Below are 20,888 nucleotides of genomic sequence, written 5' to 3'. Positions count from 1 at the left end.
TGCTTCAATACCTCTGTTACCATTCTACTGTCTGCTGCTATTTTTCCATTTGTTCAGTTGCTACCTCTACCCACCAAGTTGATTTTCTGCAGATAGAGTTGAAGGTGAGGGTCGTCTATGGGTCATCGTCTGACATGGTGGCCACCAAGTTGAGGTGAACGTAGGCAACGTTGGTCATGCTCAATAGGTAATGTCACAGCAGCTGAATTTCTTCATAACTGGCATAGGCAGTTATCGTCTTGTGTGCTGCTATTTCTAGAGGTAACCCCCTAATCAAATAAAATTTTGGCGTCTGATTCATCATACAGTATTTGTGCTTGGCGGGATAAACTTCTAAGATGACTTTCTATACTTTGTTAGGTGAATGGTATGTATAGCATGCATGTACCATCATATACATCTAGCCTGCCCGTAAGTGCAGTAAGAAATAATGATATGATGAGCTAGGGTGAGAATTTCAAAGTGTTGAAGACAGAATCAGGCTTTTATTTCTTGAATTATTTGAAGTGGATCATATATATGTAAAACTTCAAATAATTTCTGAACCCACTAGATGTTGCAGCGTAGAACTACTACTTCTTCAACTTGAAAAGGGTCCATGTTTTTTTCATAGCTGCATTGTTAGCTTATCTATTGATTGTGGTTTTCTTCCTGGTAGTTATAACTAAGTTGTCGCTTTACTGTAAACTGCACATATGCAATTGTGAAGGGCATCGAGTTTTTTCTTCAGAAACAAAGATCGTAAGCTTCTCTTATTCCCAGCAAAGCTCTCTACTTTATTTCGACTGTAGAGTAGGGGGGCGAAGACAATTTATGAGCGGAATGGTAGTGAAGAGAGGAGCTGCACAGTGGCTTCTCGTCGTGACAACTATTTTTTTACCTCTACAGTTTTGCAATAGTTGACTTGATGTTTTGCTTTGGCTGCTTTGTTGTGTACAATGGGTGGTTGTAGCTGCTGCCTGTAGCATTGTATGGTTGAAGTGTTTTGTCCTTGATGCAATCCAAATTTTGGCAGCAATTGTTTTGGAGACACGGGAGAAGACTTTGGGGCGACGTAGCAGTGTGTGGAGCGAGCGGAGCGCCAGGAAAGGCCACAGCAACACCTGCGCTTCAACCAATTACGATGGCCTCTGATCGAACCATACTAAGCCAGTGTAAAGGAATTGACAAAGTGCAAAATTGTTCAAAGAAATGTGGCGGGTGGTCCCACATCTCAAAATAGAGGGAGAACTCAGTTGTGTCATTTTATCCAACTATATATCAAACATGTGCCTTTTTGTCAAAGACAAAAGAAAAGTGTACTATGAAAGGAAATGTGTGCCATTTTTATCAAATGTCTCCTATCCCACTCCCACCCATGTGTTTCTCCTAAGTCATCTGCCCTTCCCATGCTGCCTTTGCCTCCTTCCTGAATCAACAGATCATCATCGATATCGGTTGCAACCGCACCATTGTCCCATCCACCTCTTCATCCTCCTCTCCTACTCCCTGCAAGTGCCGCTAGCTATCGCCAACGATTTTTACAATGTTCTTGACATTGTAAATGTCTCACGTTCTGGAACTTACACACTTAAATGTCTGTTAGAGATGTTTATCACATACACATGCCAACGGCACGGAGGGAAGGAAAATAAGCTGCGATATGGATGAGATGCCGTGTTGAAATAGAGGGCGTGGATCTGCGCCAGGGAGCGGGTCTTAACTAAGGACCTGAGCTATTTTTCTATCTCCCGTTGCAACGCACGGGCATTTTTGCTAGTTTATATCTATATATCTATATATCTATATACTAATATAAAAAAACCCAAAGAGGCAGATCCAATTAATCTCGGGCATCAAATCATGTCAATCTAACGACCTAGACTGCTTTAATGTCGAGCGCTCAACACGTTTAGCGTGAAGTTAATTTCATGCCAAATATATTGCTAATCACATAATAACACGCAAATAATATCCTACTTAATATCCGCATGCACTTAATATACTTCCAAATTAACGTGCATTGTACGTACACATTGACTAATGATATTCAAATTTTCCATGAATCAAGCTCAAACATGTAAAAGCGTTGCATTCACACTTTCATATACCACTTATATATCATCAGTAGTTCTGGTTAAATAGGAGAAGGGGAAGGGAGAGAGAATTTAAGTACACGGCAGAAAAGGAAGAGCATATATATCTGCATGCACGCACGAATCTCGGCGCAATCCATGCGCCGCGCCGTGTACACACGGGTTGCACCGAGATCCTAGGTCCGGGAATGGCGCGGGAGCGACGGTGCCTTAGTACTTGTACCCCGCGACGTGCAAGCTCTCGGACGCGGCGGCGTCCCCTCCGGCGGCAGCGCCGCCGTACTTGCCGAGCGTGGCCTCGGAGTTGCCCTTGCACCGCGCGAGGAAGGTGGCCTGCGCGTCGGCGACGTTCTCCTTCTTGCCGGCCCACTTCTTGATGGTGCTCTGCTGCAGCGCCCGGCCGAAGGAGAAGGTGAGCGTCCAGGGCTTGAGCACCGGCAGCTTGTTCATGGCGTCCAGGTTCTGCGTCGCCTGCTCCTCGCTCTGCCCGCCCGACAGAAACACCACCCCGGGCACCGCTGGCGGCACCGTGCGCCGCAGCGCCGCCACCGTGTACTCCGCTATCACCTCCGCGCCAACCTATGCGCACAACCATTCACAGCACGATCAGCCATGCAAACGAAGACCATGAAGATCATAGTACATAACTCTGAAAGAAGTACGGCGAGGGAGGGGACGTGCCTTGGGGCTGTCGGAGCCGGGGGTGACCATGTTGGGCTTGAGGAGGGTGCCCTCGAGGAGCACCTTGTGGTCGTTGAGCGACTTGTAGACGGCGGCGAGGACGCGCTCGGTGGCGGCGGCGCAGGCCTTGATGTCGTGCGGCCCGTCGGTGAGGATCTCGGGCTCCACGATGGGGACCAGCCCGTTCTCCTGGCAGATGAGCGCGTACCGGGCCAGCCCCTCGGCGTTCTGCTTCACGGCGAGCTCGGACGGCTCGGCGCCGGGCCCGATCTTGAGCACGGCGCGCCACTTGGCGAAGCGCGCGCCGGCCTCGTAGTACTTGGCGCAGCGCGCGCCCAGGGAGTCGAGGCCCTGGGTGGTGGTCTCGCCGACGGTCCCCGCGATGTCCACGGTGCCCTTGTCCACCTTGATGCCCGGGACGACGTTGCCGGCCTTGAGGATGTCGACGAACGGGGTGCCGTCGGCGGCCGTCTGGTAGAGCGTCTCCTCGAAGAGGATGACGCCGGAGAGGTACTCGAGGGCGCCCGGCGCCGTGAAGAGCATCTCCCGCAGCGCCTGCCGGTTGGCCTCCACGTTCTCCACGTTGATGCTCGCCAGCCGCTTCCCGATGGTGCCCGTCGACTCGTCCGCCGCCAGGATGCCCTTCCCCGGCGTCGCGATGTACTTGGCCGTCTTGATCAGCTCCTCTGTGCATTTCATCATAACACAAAAACCATCAGCAAGCTGCACCACAGACTCTAAAAACACAGTAGCCAGGCGAAACACAAGGCGAGAACCTGCGTATTTCCCGACGAAGGCAGACATGGCGGCGGCGGCGAGCGTGTCGGTCAGGAGCTCCGGGACCGGCGGACCGGTGGCTGCAAAATCCAAACGCTGGGCTGCTCGGCTCGCGCTTTTTGTGAGGTGGGTGTGCGAGCTATCTGTCTCGCCTTATAAACCCCGGACGTGAGGAGGATATGCCGAGCGGGCGAGGGGGATCTGTGATGCGCGGGCCACTGGCTCGCGCGGCGCCGGTCACTCGTTGGGGGTCGGGGGGATAGGGGGGGCGAGCCGCGCCACCCAAACCGGCCTCCGCCTGCTGGCCAGACAAAAATACTAGGAATACAATTTTCGCAGCTAGGAACAGATACATGTAGACACCATGGAGGAAGATCGATCCAAGAAAAAACTGAACAAGTGGTTGTGGTGATGTGGACTTTATCCATGCAGGGTGAACGTAGGGCTGGCCGGGTTTCTGACACGACACGAATGTATCATCAGATGGTGGAGCATACATATATGTAATACAGTTTTGCTAAAGCACATCTAGATGTGCCATAAGTATTGCACATCTAAGTCCTATGTCATTGATCTTACGTTGAGATTCGTGTGGGTATTTCTTTTTTCTTTTTTTTTATGCTTGATTCACTCACTTGGATGTGCAATAACTAGAGCACATCTAGATGTGCCCTAGACACATCCTATGTAATATTTCATTTCCCCGCTCTGCCGTGGGGATATGTGGGCTGTGGTCCGGTGTACAGTGACAGAGTGAGGTGCCAACACGACGTGTAATGTTGCAGTCTACAGCAATGTTTTTTCAGTATTTTCCGAGGCCTCGCAATGTGGAAGATATTGAAATTGGATATTTTGATGCACTCTAGGGCTTTGGTGTTATCGTCGTCGGATTTCCGGGAAGTTGGCAGGGTAATGTGATGTAACCAAGGGAGTACATGATACAAGATCGAATGCCAGGCATGCCGCGACGTTACAAAATTCACAAACTATCTGTCTGTCTATTATATTTCGAGTCCACACGTCTCCATAAAGAACAAAGCATCTCATCGAGCATGGTTTCCATGGAATCAGTAATACTATCGGTAAGTTGGACATGCATGTATATCGGTGAACACAAGCTCCAGGGTCATCTTTGACACACTCTCTCCATGTCAAAGCAAAAGCCAAAAAATGTTACTGAGCTGAACACAGGCTGAGACAGATGGGTGAGAGTAACTAACGGATGAACTCATCGCCCGAAGCATCTCAACACTGAGGCCACAAGGGTAGATGACAGAAACTTCATTCCAGCAGATCCGCCAGGGAAGTATGAGATGGCATAGTATACTAGCGCAAGGATCTGAAAAATAGAAGAGTTTTGTTAGCTCGAAGCTAATAGAAGTGATTGAATGCTCGGTACGCAACTGCTACCAGAGACACCAACAATGCCACAAACTGCAACTTTAAGGGGTTTGATGACCTATTCACATGCTACAAATTCACAGTTCTCTTCAAAGTTATTCCTGTTGCTAGCATGCAGAGAAGGGCAAAATAACAGCACAAGAGATTGTGGGAGAAAATTTCACCTGAAGACAAGAGAAGAAAACAGAAAGTATGTAGCTATGGAGCACCATTGACACATAGATGGTAGCAAACATGCTGCCAACAAATCCAATGGTGAAAGGTAACCTCTGTGGAAAATATTAAAACAACTTCAGAAAATGTACCAAAAACATACTTATTTTCGAGATATAACAAAACTTAAATATATAAAATATAAGATATGAACTAATTAAATCAATAACCCAGTAAGTTCCTTATAAACTGTTGGAATAAAAAAAGTATGACATATGGGAATACATAAAACCCAAAATGTGCATATTATTTTGTGAAAAGAAAGTATGTTATCATCTAAAAACACATCAATTTTAAAACAAAGAATACATTCAGTTATTCACTAAGCATGCCTTTGACATGGAACAATAAAAAACAATGCACATTCGATCTTCTGTAGAAAAGCACTTAACCATTGGCAGAAAATCATTGACAATGCATTTTTCAGGTTGATGTTTCACAGCTGGATGCTCACTTGATAACATGTCAAATTATCAATGCCTCAAGGACATGCTATGTTACTGTATAAATTTGACCATACATTTTCCTTTTCTTTTGTACTTTCTTCAAAGCAGAGGAATTGTTTGATCATTACTAGAAAAATAAAAGTACAAAATGCGCTCCCAGCAAAATGTATACAATATACAACATATATAGCTTAACTAATATCTTCAAGGAGAGAATTGGATGGAAACAATCTAATATGTGCAGTTTGTGGTAAAATAGAAATTATCAAAAGACAGAAGAAAACAGCACAAGTTTTGTTGAACAGTGCTTCCCAGGAATGGTGCTTATTTAAGGACAAGGAAAATGAACTGATACCTCTCTGGAAATCATATGAAAGAGCTGATTCTTGGGCCCTTTCAATGCAAAGAAAGATCCAATGATGAAGGCACATCCCATAGTGAAACAGATCGCAAACTTTTGAGGCATTATTACCATGACTGGCAGGAATATTGTGAACGCGATGAAAACTAGGAAAATGCCACTGGCAAGAAAAAGGCCGAAATACATGAGAGATTTGCCAGATGGAACACTGCTTGTTGAGGACTGGAAGCTGCCAGGGAACCCTCTAACTCCTTTAGATACCCTGGAGAGAATAGAATGGCAAGGCAATCAGCATTCAGCAAAAACTAAACGTTAAAAGAAAGGTTAACTAGAGGTTTGGTCAATGCCATCTTTTACGATTGTTCCTCTAGTTAATCTTGAAGAGCTGTGGCGATGTTTAGCCTTTCAAATTGCTTTAGAGCTAACAATCAACAAATGGCTTTCATATGTATGAGGTATGACTCTAAGCAGCTCGCCATTACAACATGAATCACGATGGTGACTTGCCAAAACATAGATTCCTTGATTGTCTATATACCTAATAAGCGACTAATTCAGCCCAACACCTTGCTCCTGACTAACGATCCTCAATCACGATTTGAGATAACCGGAGGAAATACAGTGCTGGCTAAGAATGATCTAGTTGGCCAATGCTAAGAAGCTATTTTACAATACTAGCTATGGAGCAAAAGCCTGCGCAAATTCTCTTCACATGCAAGCGATGTAACCAAAAAGAAACAGCACCGAAGCAGTCTCGATCCACATGGAGGCGATCCGGGAAGCGCTACGCTACTACAGTAACAATTTATTCATGGCACCGGTAGTTAAGCTTGGCTGGGGAGAATCCACCGCACCCCGATTCACTCGCGCAAACCCTAGGAGGAGGCGGAGCGACGACGAGAGGGGGGCTTGCTTACACGCCGAAGGTGCCGGTGACGCGGTCGTTGGCGGAGCGGACGGCGGCCTCGATGTCGATCCCGAATCCTCCGCCGACGTCCTCCTCGGCGGAGCGGGCGGCGGCGTAGGAGTTCCATTCCGCGAGCAGAGACGGCGGCGGCTGCGAAGACGCCGCCGACGAGGAGGAGGAGGGCGAGGGCCCGGAGCCGGAGAACCACGCCTGCATCTCGGGCCCACGCCGCCAGGGAGTAGAGACAGCCGGAAATGTGCCCTGTTTGTTTACTTGTTACGAGCCCCTAAAAAAAAGCAAAATTGTTACGATTTGCTCACCTAAACGATTTGTTTTAGCTGGGGTGCGAGAGACTCCCGTGTGCCTTCCCTTGCCGCTCTGGACCGCCCTGGCCTGGCTCGCAAGCTCCGAACCCATCCTGCCGTGAGTCGCCGCCGTATTTACTTTTCCAACCTCGTCTGCGCTCCCTTTTTCCGGTTAGTCGTGCCTGGCCACCGCCGTTGACCTCGACGCGGCCGCGGTCTGTGTTGTGTGATTTGGACATATGACAGAGGAAGAAGAAAAGTGGGGAGACAAGATGAGTGGCTTACAAGTGGGACACTCGTCCACCTCAGCCGGTCAAATGTCCATTTGGATTAGTCTTCGCCACATAACCCCGTAAACGGACCCGACTGGTCGGTTTTGCTGTTTTCATGAGCTTATCCGGCGGATCAGTGCTACGTGTTATTGGTTAAACTAAAAAAATGATGCCTCGGCATGAGCTGTCCCAAATGTGGGTACCAACTTGGTTACCCTAGCTCACAAGGTTGTTATGTGTAATTTCCTCTCAGCATGCAGACCCGTCTTTCAAGCTACTCCCTCCGTTTCAAAATAGATGACCCAATTTTGTACTTTGTATTAACTTTGTATAAAGTTGGGTCATCTATTAATAGATGACCCAATTTTGTACTTTGTATTAACTTTGTATAAAGTTGGGTCATCTATTTTGGAACGGAGGGAGCACCAAGCAGTGTCCTCCATCACTTCCTATCTTAGTTAGGTCTGGCTAGGCTGAGCATTGCATAGAATGGCAATGGGGTTAGACTAATAGCGCACACAGCAAACCACTCCAATATACCTAGTGATGATCAGCTCACACTGACTCTCGAAACAAAACTTCTTTTCTGCTTCACTGTAAACACATTGCACTCGATGAGGACTCAGACAATACAGAGTGCTCTATTCTTGTTTGAGTTTCACTTTTGTTACATGCATGATTAATGTATAATTTCGTAAATCTTCTACAACCTTTAATCTTTGTTTCATGTATTTCGCAAACTGGTTGCAGCCTATAACATCGTGTGTGGAACAAAAAAATGTTAGCAAGGCGTTTACTCAAAGGCAAGCCTTTGCGTGCCTACAAGTGCTGCATAACTGCCTCCCTTGGCGACCAATTCCGCGTGCGTCCCAAGTTCCATGATCTTGCCATCTGAGCAAACGGCGATTCGGTGCGCGTTTTGCACGGTGCTCAACCTGTGGGCGATCACCAAAGAAGTCCTGCCCTTCATCAAGAGATCGAGAGCTTCCTGCACAAGCCGCTCACTAGTTGTGTCCAGTGCACTTGTAGCCTGTAAATAGCACGAGTTCCTTGAGTGAACATAAGGAGAGTCATCCCAACAAAATTGCACAAAAGGATTATTATCTCATGCAGCCTGCACGGTACACAAGGTTCAGTTTCTGCGAGGTACCTCATCAAGTATTAGAAAAGGAGCATTTTTCAGAAGAGCTCGGGCAATTGCAATTCTCTGTAAAGCAACAGAAGAAGTGTCATTCATTCAGTTTCAATAAATTGACAGTAGTTAGGAGAAAGCACCGATGATGTTATTCCTTTATTAGAGGAATAATATTGTCATCCATTCATTCATCAACTCAAATATTAAGATTGCAAATTACCTGTCTCTGTCCCCCACTTAGGAGACTACCTCGTTCTCCAACAAGAGTATCATAGCCCTGAATTGCAAATAAATGAGATAATGGGTATGGGTATATCATCGGACATAAGAGACTATAACTAGCGCCAGGCTGTCATACCTGTGGAAGCGAGATGATGAATTCATGAGCATTGGCAGCTTTAGCAGCTTTTATTATCTCATCCTTGGAGACAACGTCATCCGGAAGACCATAAGCAATGTTTTCCCCAACAGATGCCGAGAATAGGACAGGGTCCTGATATTTTCATACGAAAAAGAATTAATATAATTGCTATCTTTGAGATAGTATATTTTGTATCGCTTATTTACAGTAATTGTGGAATAATTGCCGACAAAATCTAGCAGTTCAAATGAATCAATGGGGATAACTGATACTTGTGTGCTACTATGAACCAGTGACAAATGGCATGAAAAGATAGGTGCTTTGGTATACAAGTGTACCTGATTCACTAGGGATACAATTTGAGACCATTCTCTTTTATCAAATATACGAATGTCTTCCCCTGCCACCGTGATTCGGCCTTGAGTAGGCTGCAAGATCGGAACAAATCTATAATGTTGCTACATTCATGAAACACAAGTAGACAACAGTAATGTTTGCTATGGATATGTACAGCGGTACTTACCTCATAGTACCGCGCTAAAAGTTGCACCACTGTACTTTTCCCAGCACCACTAGAGCCAACAAGTGCTGTGACTTTTCCACACTCAATTACAAGATCAAGCCCATTTAAGACATCCACATCAGATCTCAGTGGATAGGAGAAATGAACATCTGCCAGATATATGAGTATCAGTTGTATGCCAGTGGTCAACGATGTCATGTGGATTTTGTGCTAGCAGTAAGACAACTTTTGGACATCTCAAGAAACAAACTCAAAAGGAAAACCATTGAGCTACTCTCCTTAAAGTTAAACAGACTCAAAAAATTATCAGAAAAACATACCCCCATCAAATTATGTTTTCAACACAAATAAGTGAAACCTGAGGACGCCATGACAAGCTTATTACAGAACATAGACTACATTACAAATGAAGTCAAACCTGAAACTTAATCTTAGAAAAATAAGCTCCACATTCACATTTCACAATATGGAAATAATAATAATGGAATATAGCAGATGGTAATGCATCATATGGAAATTATATGGATCTGTGTAATATGGAGGAAACTCCTGCATTAATTGAATAAATATTTAAAACGAGAATCCTACCTTCCAGGTGAATGTCTCCAGACCAGGCTAGATCACTACAGCTGCTTGAAGATTTCAGTGCTGACATGTAATGTGTGTTAACAGTGCCGTTTTCATGCACTCTAGCATTAGAATCTTCAGGTTCTTTATTGTCAAGTTCTTTCGCTAAACCATATGCAAGTGAATCATCAATGTCCTTTGCTGACAGAACAGAATTTATTCTCTCTATTGAGGCAAATGTCCCACGCAGATCACCAAGGGTATTAACAGCTCCTTGAACCTAAAATACATGTTTTTATCTTGTACCTATATATGTGCAATAAACAACAAATGGAACTACAATAAAATACTCAATAAGCAAGATTTGCTACTTACAGCAAAGGTCAGTGTGAATGTGTAACCAATAAAAGATGCCATTGTTCCAATAGACAACTTGCCCTGAAATAGTAAAATAATCATATTCTTCTGATTCCAACCAGACAATACAAGCCTCATCGCACACACGAAATTCATAACACGAATGAACATGCATGCTGATGAGTGACATGCATGCTGATGAGTGAAAGCGTAAAGCCAAGCCAAGCTGTTGTGTGCATGTATCTTGGATACACATAAAATGTGTTCTCGAAGCAAGACAAATGAATAATCGCAAAAAAAAGAAGACAAATGAATGATTTGTGTACAGAATCAGTTTCAGCAGCAGAAGCTTACATGGTGCTAAGGCACTTTTGAATTGATTAATTTTAGGATGAAGCAAGTAATGTTATTTGTGAAATGACATATTTCAGCAGTGTAAAATTATGGCTAGGAACACCATGTTAAACCTAAAAGACAATGAGAAAATTGTTTATATTTTATTTTTAAAACTAAAGGTCAAAATGGAAGAGAAACTTGTAAATATTGGTGCTAAAGTCTAGCACCGCACTATGCTTGTTGCTAGTGCTTGTAACACCCCAACCACTCACAGACTGGCACCAGTTACTCCTGGCTATCATCCTCTAGGCTCTAGACTGGTCACAGAGGGGAACTTCCCTGGTCGGTCACCCATCTCCAAATTACTCCGAGCCAAGCACATTTAACTCAGAGGTTCTTAGGAGATGAGCTTCCAGAAAAGATGATCCGTCTTGTTGATATGAGTAGTACTATCAGTCCTTTAAGCTAGGATGCCACAGTGGTGTCAAAGAGATTAGCCAAAGTTCCAAACTACTCCCTCTGTAAACTAATATAAGAGTGTTTAGATCACTATTTTAGTGATCTAAACGCTCTTATATTAGTTTATAGAGGGAGTACTAGTAACCCGCTTAATAGTGAATGTCTTTTCCTTTCTTTCTTTCTCTTTCTTTCTTTCTTTATAACAAACTACTGGCTACTGGTAAGCAGTAAACCACTCAAAAATAAAAACAGTGCAAACAGCTCAAGCTATGTAGAAGGCTCCAATGTTGTAGATGATTTAGTGTTGTATACAGTAAGAAGTTAGACGTCCTAAGGTCCACGGTAAGTGGTTGGATTACATCCTCAGCCAATAAAATTGTACATGTGTCTAATATATTCTCCATTTATGGAATCCCTCTGCCAAAGCTTTGTCCGTGTTATAAGAGCAAAAAGCACAGCATGCCAGAAAATGGCAAGGAATACTCCCCCCCCCCCCCCCCCCCCCCCCCCCCCCTTTGCTCCCCAGGATGGCATAGAACCTTGGCGTGGTTGGTTGAGGTCATGGGAAGGAATATAATGGAATGGTTCTGTTTTCTGAGGCGATTCCCATGTTTGGTCGAGGTTTGGAATGGAACCAGTTGGTCCCCAGAGGTGGAATGGAACCGACGTCTCACGTGACAGCGCACCTGAGAAAAATCTCACTGCTTGCCCGATTGAGAGAGGGGGCAAATGACTTAACCCTCACACATTTCTTTCTCCCCATCTTTCCTGTCTTGGCGGGCATGGTGGTGGCGGATCAAATCCTGCACGGCGAAGCAGCAGCAGCAGGCAGCGACACCTGTTCCGGCTCGTTTCAGAATCTCCACCATCCAAGCAGCAGCGCCAAGCAGCAACGGCACGTTGGCGGGGACCAGAGCAGAGCAGTGGCGGCCAGACCGTCTCCCTCCCTGTCTCTCAAGTGGCAGCGGCTGGAGCTTGGGCACGGCCGGCGTTGGTTGTGGCAGGTCATGGCCGACTGCTGCTGGGTTGTGGTGATTCTGGCGCACATCATCGATGCGAGCGGGCAAGCTAGCAAGATCAGGATGGATGTAACACATTGTTCGGTGCCTGGCTGATTAAGTTGTGACATGATCTATTTTGTGATAGAATGTACGTATGTCTTTCGCATGTTATACACACATTGGTCGTTTACTGCTCGTGTGTGTGCAACTTATGATCAAGTGAATACAGATAAAATATAACTAAATTTTGAATAATTACAGCTAAAAATGCAAAAAAATTATAAATACAACAGAGATAACCTCACCATTCCTATACGGAAGGTAAATTGAATCAAATTCACCCTATTCTATCTCCCCAACCAAATGCCGAGACAGAACCATTCCATCTCGTTGCATCTAACCATGAGTCCATGACATTCCATTCCACTTGGTTCCTCAACCAAACACACTCTTACTGTATTACATAACTAAACAGCAGCAGTTGCAATCTTTAGAGAAGAGTATTGCATGTCAGGCAATTGTAATTAGTATCTTATACACAATGTATTCAGAGGCTTACCGCACTGACTTTGCTTCCACCAAGAATGTAAAGTGCCATTAGGGAAATATAAACTACCACTCGAGTCAATGACTCATTGGCAGCTTTCAGCACTCCTAGCTTTGTGCCGCTATTTTGAAAAGAAAGTGCCTATCAAACAAAAAAGAATGTGTTAACAAGGTAAGAAAGCCTGTGTTACCAGCATAACGTCAGTATAAGAATATAACCGCCAAAAGGAATAATCAAACACCGCAATACTCTGCAAAAGAAACACTCTATAGTCCCATTGAGAAGCCTGTTTGCTATGCTTCTTGAGTTTGGCCAGGGCTTCTCCTTAGGGAAGTTTGGTCAGCGTTTAGGTTCATTAGATCACTTCAGTCTTCAAATTAATATCTGCTATTCTACTCTTGTGACTGCGAGTACAATCAGGGCAGGCCCTGACATATCGGGGGGGCAGGGCAAGACAATAACTCAAGGCCTTTCCTATGAACTGTAAAAATACTTTCCATTTATACACCATAGAAGTTGGTTGTCACAAAACATTGAAAAAAAGTAGATAAACAAACTCTAATGATAGGTTAACCTGGTAAAAAAACAATCGTAGTCTTAACGAGCACTCCTTCAAATAATAATCTTGCAGAAGGCTTAATTAGTCCATTGACCTATCTTCTGTATTAGTTGTGACAACCTGAGAAATTTTCGCTAGGCTTTTAGGCGAGGCTTGTGTGGATGTTGTTTGGTACACCAGGATCCGAGTAGCGTGTGCTCCCTTTATTTAAAAACTAGAAAAGAAAATTTAAAAAATCCAAAAAACAAAATAATAATGCATCTAAATAATAGAAGGAACTATGTGTCTTTTAGTTCATGTGAAGAAAATAGTGATTGTAGTATGCATGAAAATAAAAAAATGGGGAGCCAAAGAAAGCAGGCTCAGGTGATTCAAACTTTTATGTTTCATTTTAGTGTGCAAATGCCACAAAATAAATGGTATGATACTTAACTTTTAGACATATTACTCACATCGGTATGAGTCTTTTTTCAATAAAAGAAGAAGAACCCCTCTTGTTAGAGACAGTGGTAAGTGCTCCGAAGCTTTCTTATGCTCTACCCAGGCATGTGCGTGTTGTTTTTTGCAAAGAAAAAGGAGAGCGGACCAGGTGGCCTTTGTTCTGTACGAGCAAAGCTATTGCTGCCGATTCACTGTCATTTTCACTTGAGTAAATAGGCCCTTGGCTCTAAGAGATAGCTCAGTTGGGCCCCCTGAGGTTTAGGGGTCCAGGGTGGTCGCCCTAGCTACCCTGCCCCAGGGACGGGCCTGAGTACAATGAGTTATTTTTCATGCGGTCATAAGATTGTGTTAAGTAGATCGTAAATTTTGTAGAAGCAGGCGTAATTTTACAAATGTGATGGTGGATAGTAAAATCATAACTTCTGCTGTAGAATTTTGGATCATAAATTCACTTAGAAATTATTGTAACTCTTTTCACAAACTATCAGGCATATATATGCGTAGAAACCCTATTCTAAGCATGAGTGTAGAATAGCTTATTCTATGACCCTAGTAAAAAGTGTACAAAATATATTAAACTAGTGTACAAAATTTAGTAATTTTTAGAATAATGTAGTAAATTAGTGACTTAGATAGTAAAAAAATCATTTTGGAATTACTACCTTTTATACACAGTTTTACTAGATTTTATAAATAGTTTGTATATGTATGAAACTACTTCAAGGAGCTACAGTTTACCACTATTTTGAATCAAAGAACTTAGGCCTCCTTTGGTTCATAGGGTAGGAAAATTATAGGAATAGAAAAGTCATAGGAAATGAGATGACATGCATCTCGAATCCTATGAGTAGGAATAGGAAAGGAGATGTCCTTTGTTTCACATCATAGGATTTTTTCCATTGAGTCTAGGCTAATGTTTATTTTCCTATGAAATGTGGAGGATAGGAAGATTTCCTTCATAGGAATATGATTCCATTCCTACAAACCAAAGAGCTCTATAGGAATTTTTCCTATAAAAATCCTACCCTATAAAATTCCTACAAAATTCTTCCAAACCAAAGGAGGCCTTACTAGTTTTAACCTTCTTTTTCATTGTAATGGGTCCTAAGAAGTGACAACCAAGGCCCACTTGCAAACTTGCATAAGCCCCCTTGCTGCGACACGCTAACCAGTGCACACATAAACCGAGGCTGGGAGTAGCCTCATACTGACTGAAGGACACACGAGTGCATCTCCTCATAGTGCGCAACAGGAGATGGGACCATTGCCCCCAGACATGCCCTCGTGCTCCAAAATGCGAACCATTGATGCTGGCCTTAGTGGGTTTGGGACGATGCATATGGTTGATGCTTTGGAGGGGATTGAATGTGCCAAGGTCTTATGTGGATCTACAGGTGGGCTATAACTGTTAGGACTGGTTGGAATTAAATTGTGGTTGATTCTCATAATCCCGATTGCTCGGTCAGCTTTTTCCTAATTTACCATTTGGCTTGTTATAGTTATATTATGTTTCCATGTATAGCCTGTATATTTTCCCTGCAGTAGAAGGGGTTCCCTGCATATATATACACACACACTGGCCATTGGCCCCCAAGTATTTTTTTTCACCCATGGAGCTCAATGCTCACCTCTGTGCTTCTTATGGTGACCCCTTGTATGATCCGACACGTTATCGCCATCTTGTTAGGAGTCTTGTCTATCTAGCTGTCACTCATCCGCATATCCCCTATCACGTCCATATTTTGAGTCAGTTTGTTTCTGCTCCCACTTCGGTTCACTATAGTTACCTTCTTTGTGTTCTCCGATATCATGGCACGATCTCTCACCGTCTTTTCTTTCCCCACTCCAGTTTGTCACAGCTTCACATCTATTCGGATGCTACACAGCTTCACGTCTATTCGGATGCTACGTGGGCTAGTGATCCCTTGGATAACCGTTCACTTTCTGCTTACTGTTTTTCTTGCTGGTTCTCTCATTGCCTGGAAGACAAAGAAACAAACTGCAGTTTCCCGTTTGAGCGCAGAGGCTGAGTTGTGAGCTATGGCTCTTTTGACGGCATAGGTGACTTGGTTACCGGGGTTACTTCAGGAGTTTGGCGTTTCTTCTGTCACTACACCTACCCTGCTCTTGTCAGATGGTACATGTACTATTAGTATTGCACGTGACCCTGTGAAGCATGAGCTCACCATGCATTTTTTTTTTGTGTGTGTTGTTTTGCATGACAATTTTATTGCTCTTCAGTATGTATATTCCGAGTTACAGTTGCAAATTTCTTTACGATGGCCCAGATTAAAGTGCAGCATGGACTTCATCTCTTCAAACTCAGCGTTGTGGATCCACCTTCAGTTTGAGAGAGGGGGGGGGGGGGGGGGGGGGGGGGGGGGGGGGCGTGTTAGAGTTATATTATGTTTCCATGTAGCTTGTATAGTTTCCCCGTAGTAATAAGGGGCTTCCTGCATATTTTCCACCTGTGCATTGTATATACATAATGGCCTTTGGCCCCCTGTAAATACAAGTTACTATTTCCTTAACAGCAGACATTTAGAGAGTTGTTATTCTTATGGTTGTAGTTTTCGCTCGGATCATTACTTTGTAATTTTTAATTTTATCTATTATATAGAACAGGCAAAAGGAACATTGAGAACGTCATTATTTCTACAGGCTGTAGTTTCTGTTTGGATCCTTTCTTTGGAATCTGATACAAAGAAACAACTATGGCCAGTAGAATAATGACGGTCCCCGCTGTTTCCATGAAAAAAGAAGTCCGTAAGTGACGTGACATACCAAGTTGTCAAACATAGAAATTTGTCGTTTCTCGCCACCAAATGACCTAACCTGCATATGTATTTTTTAGTTAAACAAGGATAATCCAAACAGTAAAGCATGTGTCTAATAGAACCATATTAAAGTTCAACAGAAGTTCAAATAAGCATTCTGACAAAGTGTACTCACAGTACGGATGGCTGAAAATGTTTCTGACACGCAGTCTGATATATGAGCTTGGACAATTCCGTAAGATTTAAAGGTGGGGACAGTTGACCTCTTGAAAATAGCTGGTTAGAAAAATTACCTTGTCAAAGGCGATATGTAAATCATTCAAAACCAAATCGCCTAATTACAACCCTAGGGAAAAAATTATGGGGAAAAGAACTCAAAATTATTCAATACAATTAATTTCCTAGAAAACGAAGTTCACTTATTCAAGACCTAAGAAGCAAAGTCTTGGAAAGCCTATTAAATGTGGTGATCATCTGTGACAAAAATAAATTATTAAAACACAAACATCAAAAGAAAAAAACAATTTTATATTTCAAAGGCACAAATTATCTCGTGGCTGCCTTTAAAAACCAAATAATTCAACGCACGATCAGTTGGCAGTTGGCACTCAATTATTCATCATTCTAACAAAAGCTCTATACTAACGTGGTTTGAGAACTCGTAGGGAACACATAAATAGAAATAATTTTCATTAGCTAGGGAACACATAAATAGAAAGAATTTTCATTAGCTGAACACAAAGGACATTCAAGCTTTTGAGCATATGACATACATGTTACTTTTAAGAGAAATCACAAATCTAATACCAAGATTATATTCAGGTTCTTCAGAGGCTCAAAACAAAATTTTAAAAGGTATAAGATACAAGGGATAAGCCTCCAAACATAGGTCCTTATAGCAATCCTGTTATGGTTATTTACCACAAATAATAGCCCATTTTCAACACATACTTTAACATTTCCAAATGATGAAAACTACTCTAGCAATCTGAAGGAAATGTCATACATAGTAAAAAGCATAAACAACAAAGGACATGCCCCACACATATAGCTTTCAGAAAATTACCAACTATTACAGAGACAGAGACTATGAGGAGTCCTAGAACAGGAGCAAGCTCAGTGGATAATGTGAAAAGTATACACAGTGTACCAGTGATCTGAAAATAGAATAGAAAATTATGAGGCCAGCATGAGACAGAGTGCAAGCAAGTAAGATCATTAAATTAATATCAAGTACATGATATGAATGAAATAGTAGGCTACGTGTGAACAATGGTTAGAACTGAAGAGGGTAGTTAAGAGCATTACAATTAGCCCTGAGAGATTATGTAATTATACCGATCAAACTCTTAGCATTTAGCAGCATCAAGCTTACATTCTCATAATGTAAAATTTCTTGCCTCAGAGAATGCCCTTAGCCCACGATCTCTTGATATGTTGTCACTTACTACACCCTTCAAAGAACCTAAATCAGATGTCAACAATCCAGTTAACTCGCCGACCTGCCATAAATGATATTAAGATATCTGCACCAACACATGAAGCAGACTAATTACTGCCAATTTATTGAGACAACCACAACAATATATCACCATTCTCCTATGCTCTCTTGTAAGGTACATAGAAATAAGTGTCTATGACTGACACTAAAGTTAAGTAACACAAATCCGTAAAAACATCATGGTATAACTTGCTAGAGATGAAATAATGGAATAGCTTGTTGGCATCTACTAACTGGTTTGTCAGTACTCAGAACATAGGTGTGCATCTATCAAGACATCTTTTGGTTCACATAATTTTAGGAGAAGAATGCCTTTCTACAAAAGTGTACACAGTACAATTTTATGACAGACCAAACTAAATCATGTTCTCTGTACAATGATTTTTAAACATAAATAAAAAAGATATTTTCTCTTTCCTAAGCTATATTCACAAAATGTGTAACTAATAAAGTGAAAAATCCCATGCAACATTTGCTCAGTAAACTTTTTTGTACTGAAATGTGGTTCTTAATTAATCTTCAATAAACCGTGTACCATGCTTTAACATATACACACACCGAACAGCCTAAATTTAATTCTATTACTTTCATGGTTGAATAATAGTCACATGTCAAAATTGAAAATTTAACATCTTACCAGATATTATATGAACAAGCGACATTTAATTTCCTCCCATTGTATCATTTAACAGTACGACAAAGTTTTTTAATTGGATGGGAAACTTGAACTTTATGGTTGACATGTTTTTCTCCAAGTAATAATCATGGACATTGTATGTCAACTGGCATACCTTGTGACGATCAAAAAATACCATCTGCAAGAAAAGAAAAGGGCATTTATTACCAGTTAAATAACATAATGTGCATATGAGAAGTAGTATAAAATTGTTTAGTATGCCAGATTGGCACAAGACGGCCTTGTATAAAAATGTAACCATTACCAAAAGAAAAGGAGCAATGAGACTGCATAGCAAAGGAGTTTAGCAGGTTATGAGCTTAATGTATCACTTCCGTGCAGATTAATTAGTTTATTACACTTCATGGTGCATGGCCATAGAGAGACAAAACCATATCACATCACAGCATGCACCTGTGTCAATTCTAGTCCTTATAACTCCATCGTGTACAATGCCTATAGCAGAGTCGACTGACTCAACATAAATACTTGCAGCTATCTTGCTGCCACCTCTAAGGTGCATCAGATGCTGCAGTAAAACCATACCAAGAGCTGGTTCAGCCTAGGAATGGAATAGCATTCATGAACCATTTCATCATAATGCTAAGATAATTTCATAGTTATTGTGTATTAGATGTTTAAAGTAACAAAGGAATGTCAGACAAATCTGTTGGCAGCAATAGTGAACAATCAACATATTTGCATATGTACTGGAATCACCAGCCCCTTAGCAGTGGTCAAAATTCTCATCACCGAAACACTACTGGTACAATGGCACTTAATGCTTCCAATTCAGCACAACTACGAACTAAATCAGCCGCACAGACCACAGATGTGATAACAACAGCAACCTAACAAAATAGCAAACATAAATCTACTGCAATAGCTGGAAAAGCACACCAAACATGCTTAGCTAAATTCAATAACAACATAACAGCAATACACCAAGCAATCAAAGATGTCATGCGAAGTACTTCCACCTGCAAGCTTGGCAGCAGCGACTACAGCGTTATGCTCTAACATTTACCTTTTGGATCAGAATCCTCCGAAATATCTGGCTCCGCAGTCTCCCCATCACTTTCTCCCAGACCACCGTCATGTTGATCACGAAGACGATGGTAAATATCGGCTCCAGCGTGTATAATACCGCGATTTTGGACAAGAGCCTCGTTAGGGGCTCGGACCCCCTCCCTATCAGGGTTTCGAAGAACCTCCCTGTGCGAACATCCAACCACCACATTTCAGAAACAGGCCAGCATCCATCCCATCGACAGAGGGGGGCCTGAAGGCTGAAGCATACCTGAGAAGAGCGGCATGGAGAGGGTGCAGGTCGTGCACGCGAGGAGCGCGGCGAGGGAGATCGCTAGGCGGGCCTTGTGCTGCGACAGGAGGGCCCAGACGCCGGCCCAGGTGATGGCGTCAGTTGAGGAGATGGCGGCGGCCACATCGGCAGCTGCCTCCGCGGCGTCGAAGGAGGGGGACTGGTAGGCGTCGGGGCCGGGCGCCGGCGCCGAGATGTACGCGTGGGGCGGGCGGCCCAGGCGGAGGCAGCGGCGTCGGCCGGAATCGGGAACGTGGGACGTGGCGGGGAGGTAGGGGAGGCGGCTGGGGCGAGGGTTGAGGATGGGGACGGAGGGGCTGAGGAGAAAGGGGCTGGGGGGGGGGTTGGGGGGGGGGGGGGGGGGGCTGGAGGGGAGGCGCATGCTCCAGCTGGAGAGCGCCATGGCTTCCCCGCTTTCCCTTTTCCTGGTGGAGTTTTGGCCCTTTTTTTGTGCGTGTTTGTGGAGATGGAAGGCGGGGGGGAGTGGGGCGGAGAGGACAGCACCATAGATAACGGATAGTTCGGGTTGAAGGGATGTTTGGCATTTTGGCCCCCATCGTCGGAGTTCACGAATTTTGCTTGCCAGTTCCAGAATCATCATGTTTGTTTGTACTGAACTTGGATGGAGGATTAATAAATATATTAGATAAATGTCACTGCAATTTCGCCGATTTAGAGAGATGCCTTTGCAATGTTTCCTCTTTTGAAAATGCCGACCCCCTCCCCCCCCCCTTCTCATCAGCAATGGTTACTCCAACCGGACCAACCTCTGACAATCTCATCTGCCTCCGCTTGTAGCTCGGCCGGAGAAGCGCAATGGGGTGAGGGTAGAATAATAGGTGGCAGCACATGGCTAGCCAAAAAACATGACAATGGCAAGCTGTGACAA

General features: G+C 43.5%; 3 protein-coding genes across 4 annotated transcripts; all 3 read right to left on the bottom strand.

The window, feature by feature from the left end:
* Positions 1–2,054: 2,054 nt before the first annotated feature.
* Positions 2,055–3,831, bottom strand: LOC125525313 (fructose-bisphosphate aldolase 5, cytosolic-like). The gene is made up of 3 exons (XM_048690310.1): positions 3,533–3,831; positions 2,757–3,442; positions 2,055–2,654 (listed from the first exon to the last, which is right to left on the bottom strand). Exons 1-3 carry the CDS (start codon positions 3,558–3,560, stop codon positions 2,286–2,288), a joined length of 1,083 nt encoding a protein of 360 aa, XP_048546267.1. The 5' UTR covers positions 3,561–3,831; the 3' UTR covers positions 2,055–2,285.
* A 680-nt stretch (positions 3,832–4,511) lies between these two features.
* On the bottom strand, positions 4,512–7,325 carry LOC125525314 (protein transport protein SFT2-like). 2 transcript variants are annotated; one of them, XM_048690313.1, is made up of 5 exons: positions 7,182–7,325; positions 6,872–7,122; positions 5,949–6,216; positions 5,099–5,203; positions 4,512–4,872 (listed from the first exon to the last, which is right to left on the bottom strand). In XM_048690313.1, exons 2-5 carry the CDS (start codon positions 7,075–7,077, stop codon positions 4,762–4,764), a joined length of 690 nt encoding a protein of 229 aa, XP_048546270.1. In that variant the 5' UTR covers positions 7,078–7,122; positions 7,182–7,325; the 3' UTR covers positions 4,512–4,761. The 2 variants fall into 2 exon arrangements, with proteins under 2 accessions (XP_048546270.1, XP_048546269.1); XM_048690312.1 differs by having other exon boundaries at positions 6,872–7,315.
* Positions 7,326–8,007: 682 nt separating this feature from the next.
* LOC125525312 (ABC transporter B family member 28-like) lies at positions 8,008–20,491 on the bottom strand. The gene is made up of 16 exons (XM_048690309.1): positions 19,979–20,491; positions 19,706–19,893; positions 18,794–18,817; positions 17,902–18,003; positions 17,568–17,658; positions 16,677–16,777; positions 16,509–16,559; positions 12,737–12,865; positions 10,400–10,462; positions 10,046–10,304; positions 9,458–9,606; positions 9,273–9,362; positions 8,932–9,066; positions 8,794–8,850; positions 8,589–8,645; positions 8,008–8,468 (listed from the first exon to the last, which is right to left on the bottom strand). Exons 1-16 carry the CDS (start codon positions 20,400–20,402, stop codon positions 8,232–8,234), a joined length of 2,157 nt encoding a protein of 718 aa, XP_048546266.1. The 5' UTR covers positions 20,403–20,491; the 3' UTR covers positions 8,008–8,231.
* Positions 20,492–20,888: the final 397 nt, after the last annotated feature.

The sequence above is a fragment of the Triticum urartu genome, chromosome 7 (assembly GCF_003073215.2).
Source record: "Triticum urartu cultivar G1812 chromosome 7, Tu2.1, whole genome shotgun sequence".
Taxonomy (NCBI): Eukaryota; Viridiplantae; Streptophyta; class Magnoliopsida; order Poales; family Poaceae; genus Triticum; species Triticum urartu.
The sequence above is the reverse complement of the archived record's forward strand: the minus strand, read 5'-3'. Positions and strand labels throughout refer to the sequence as shown.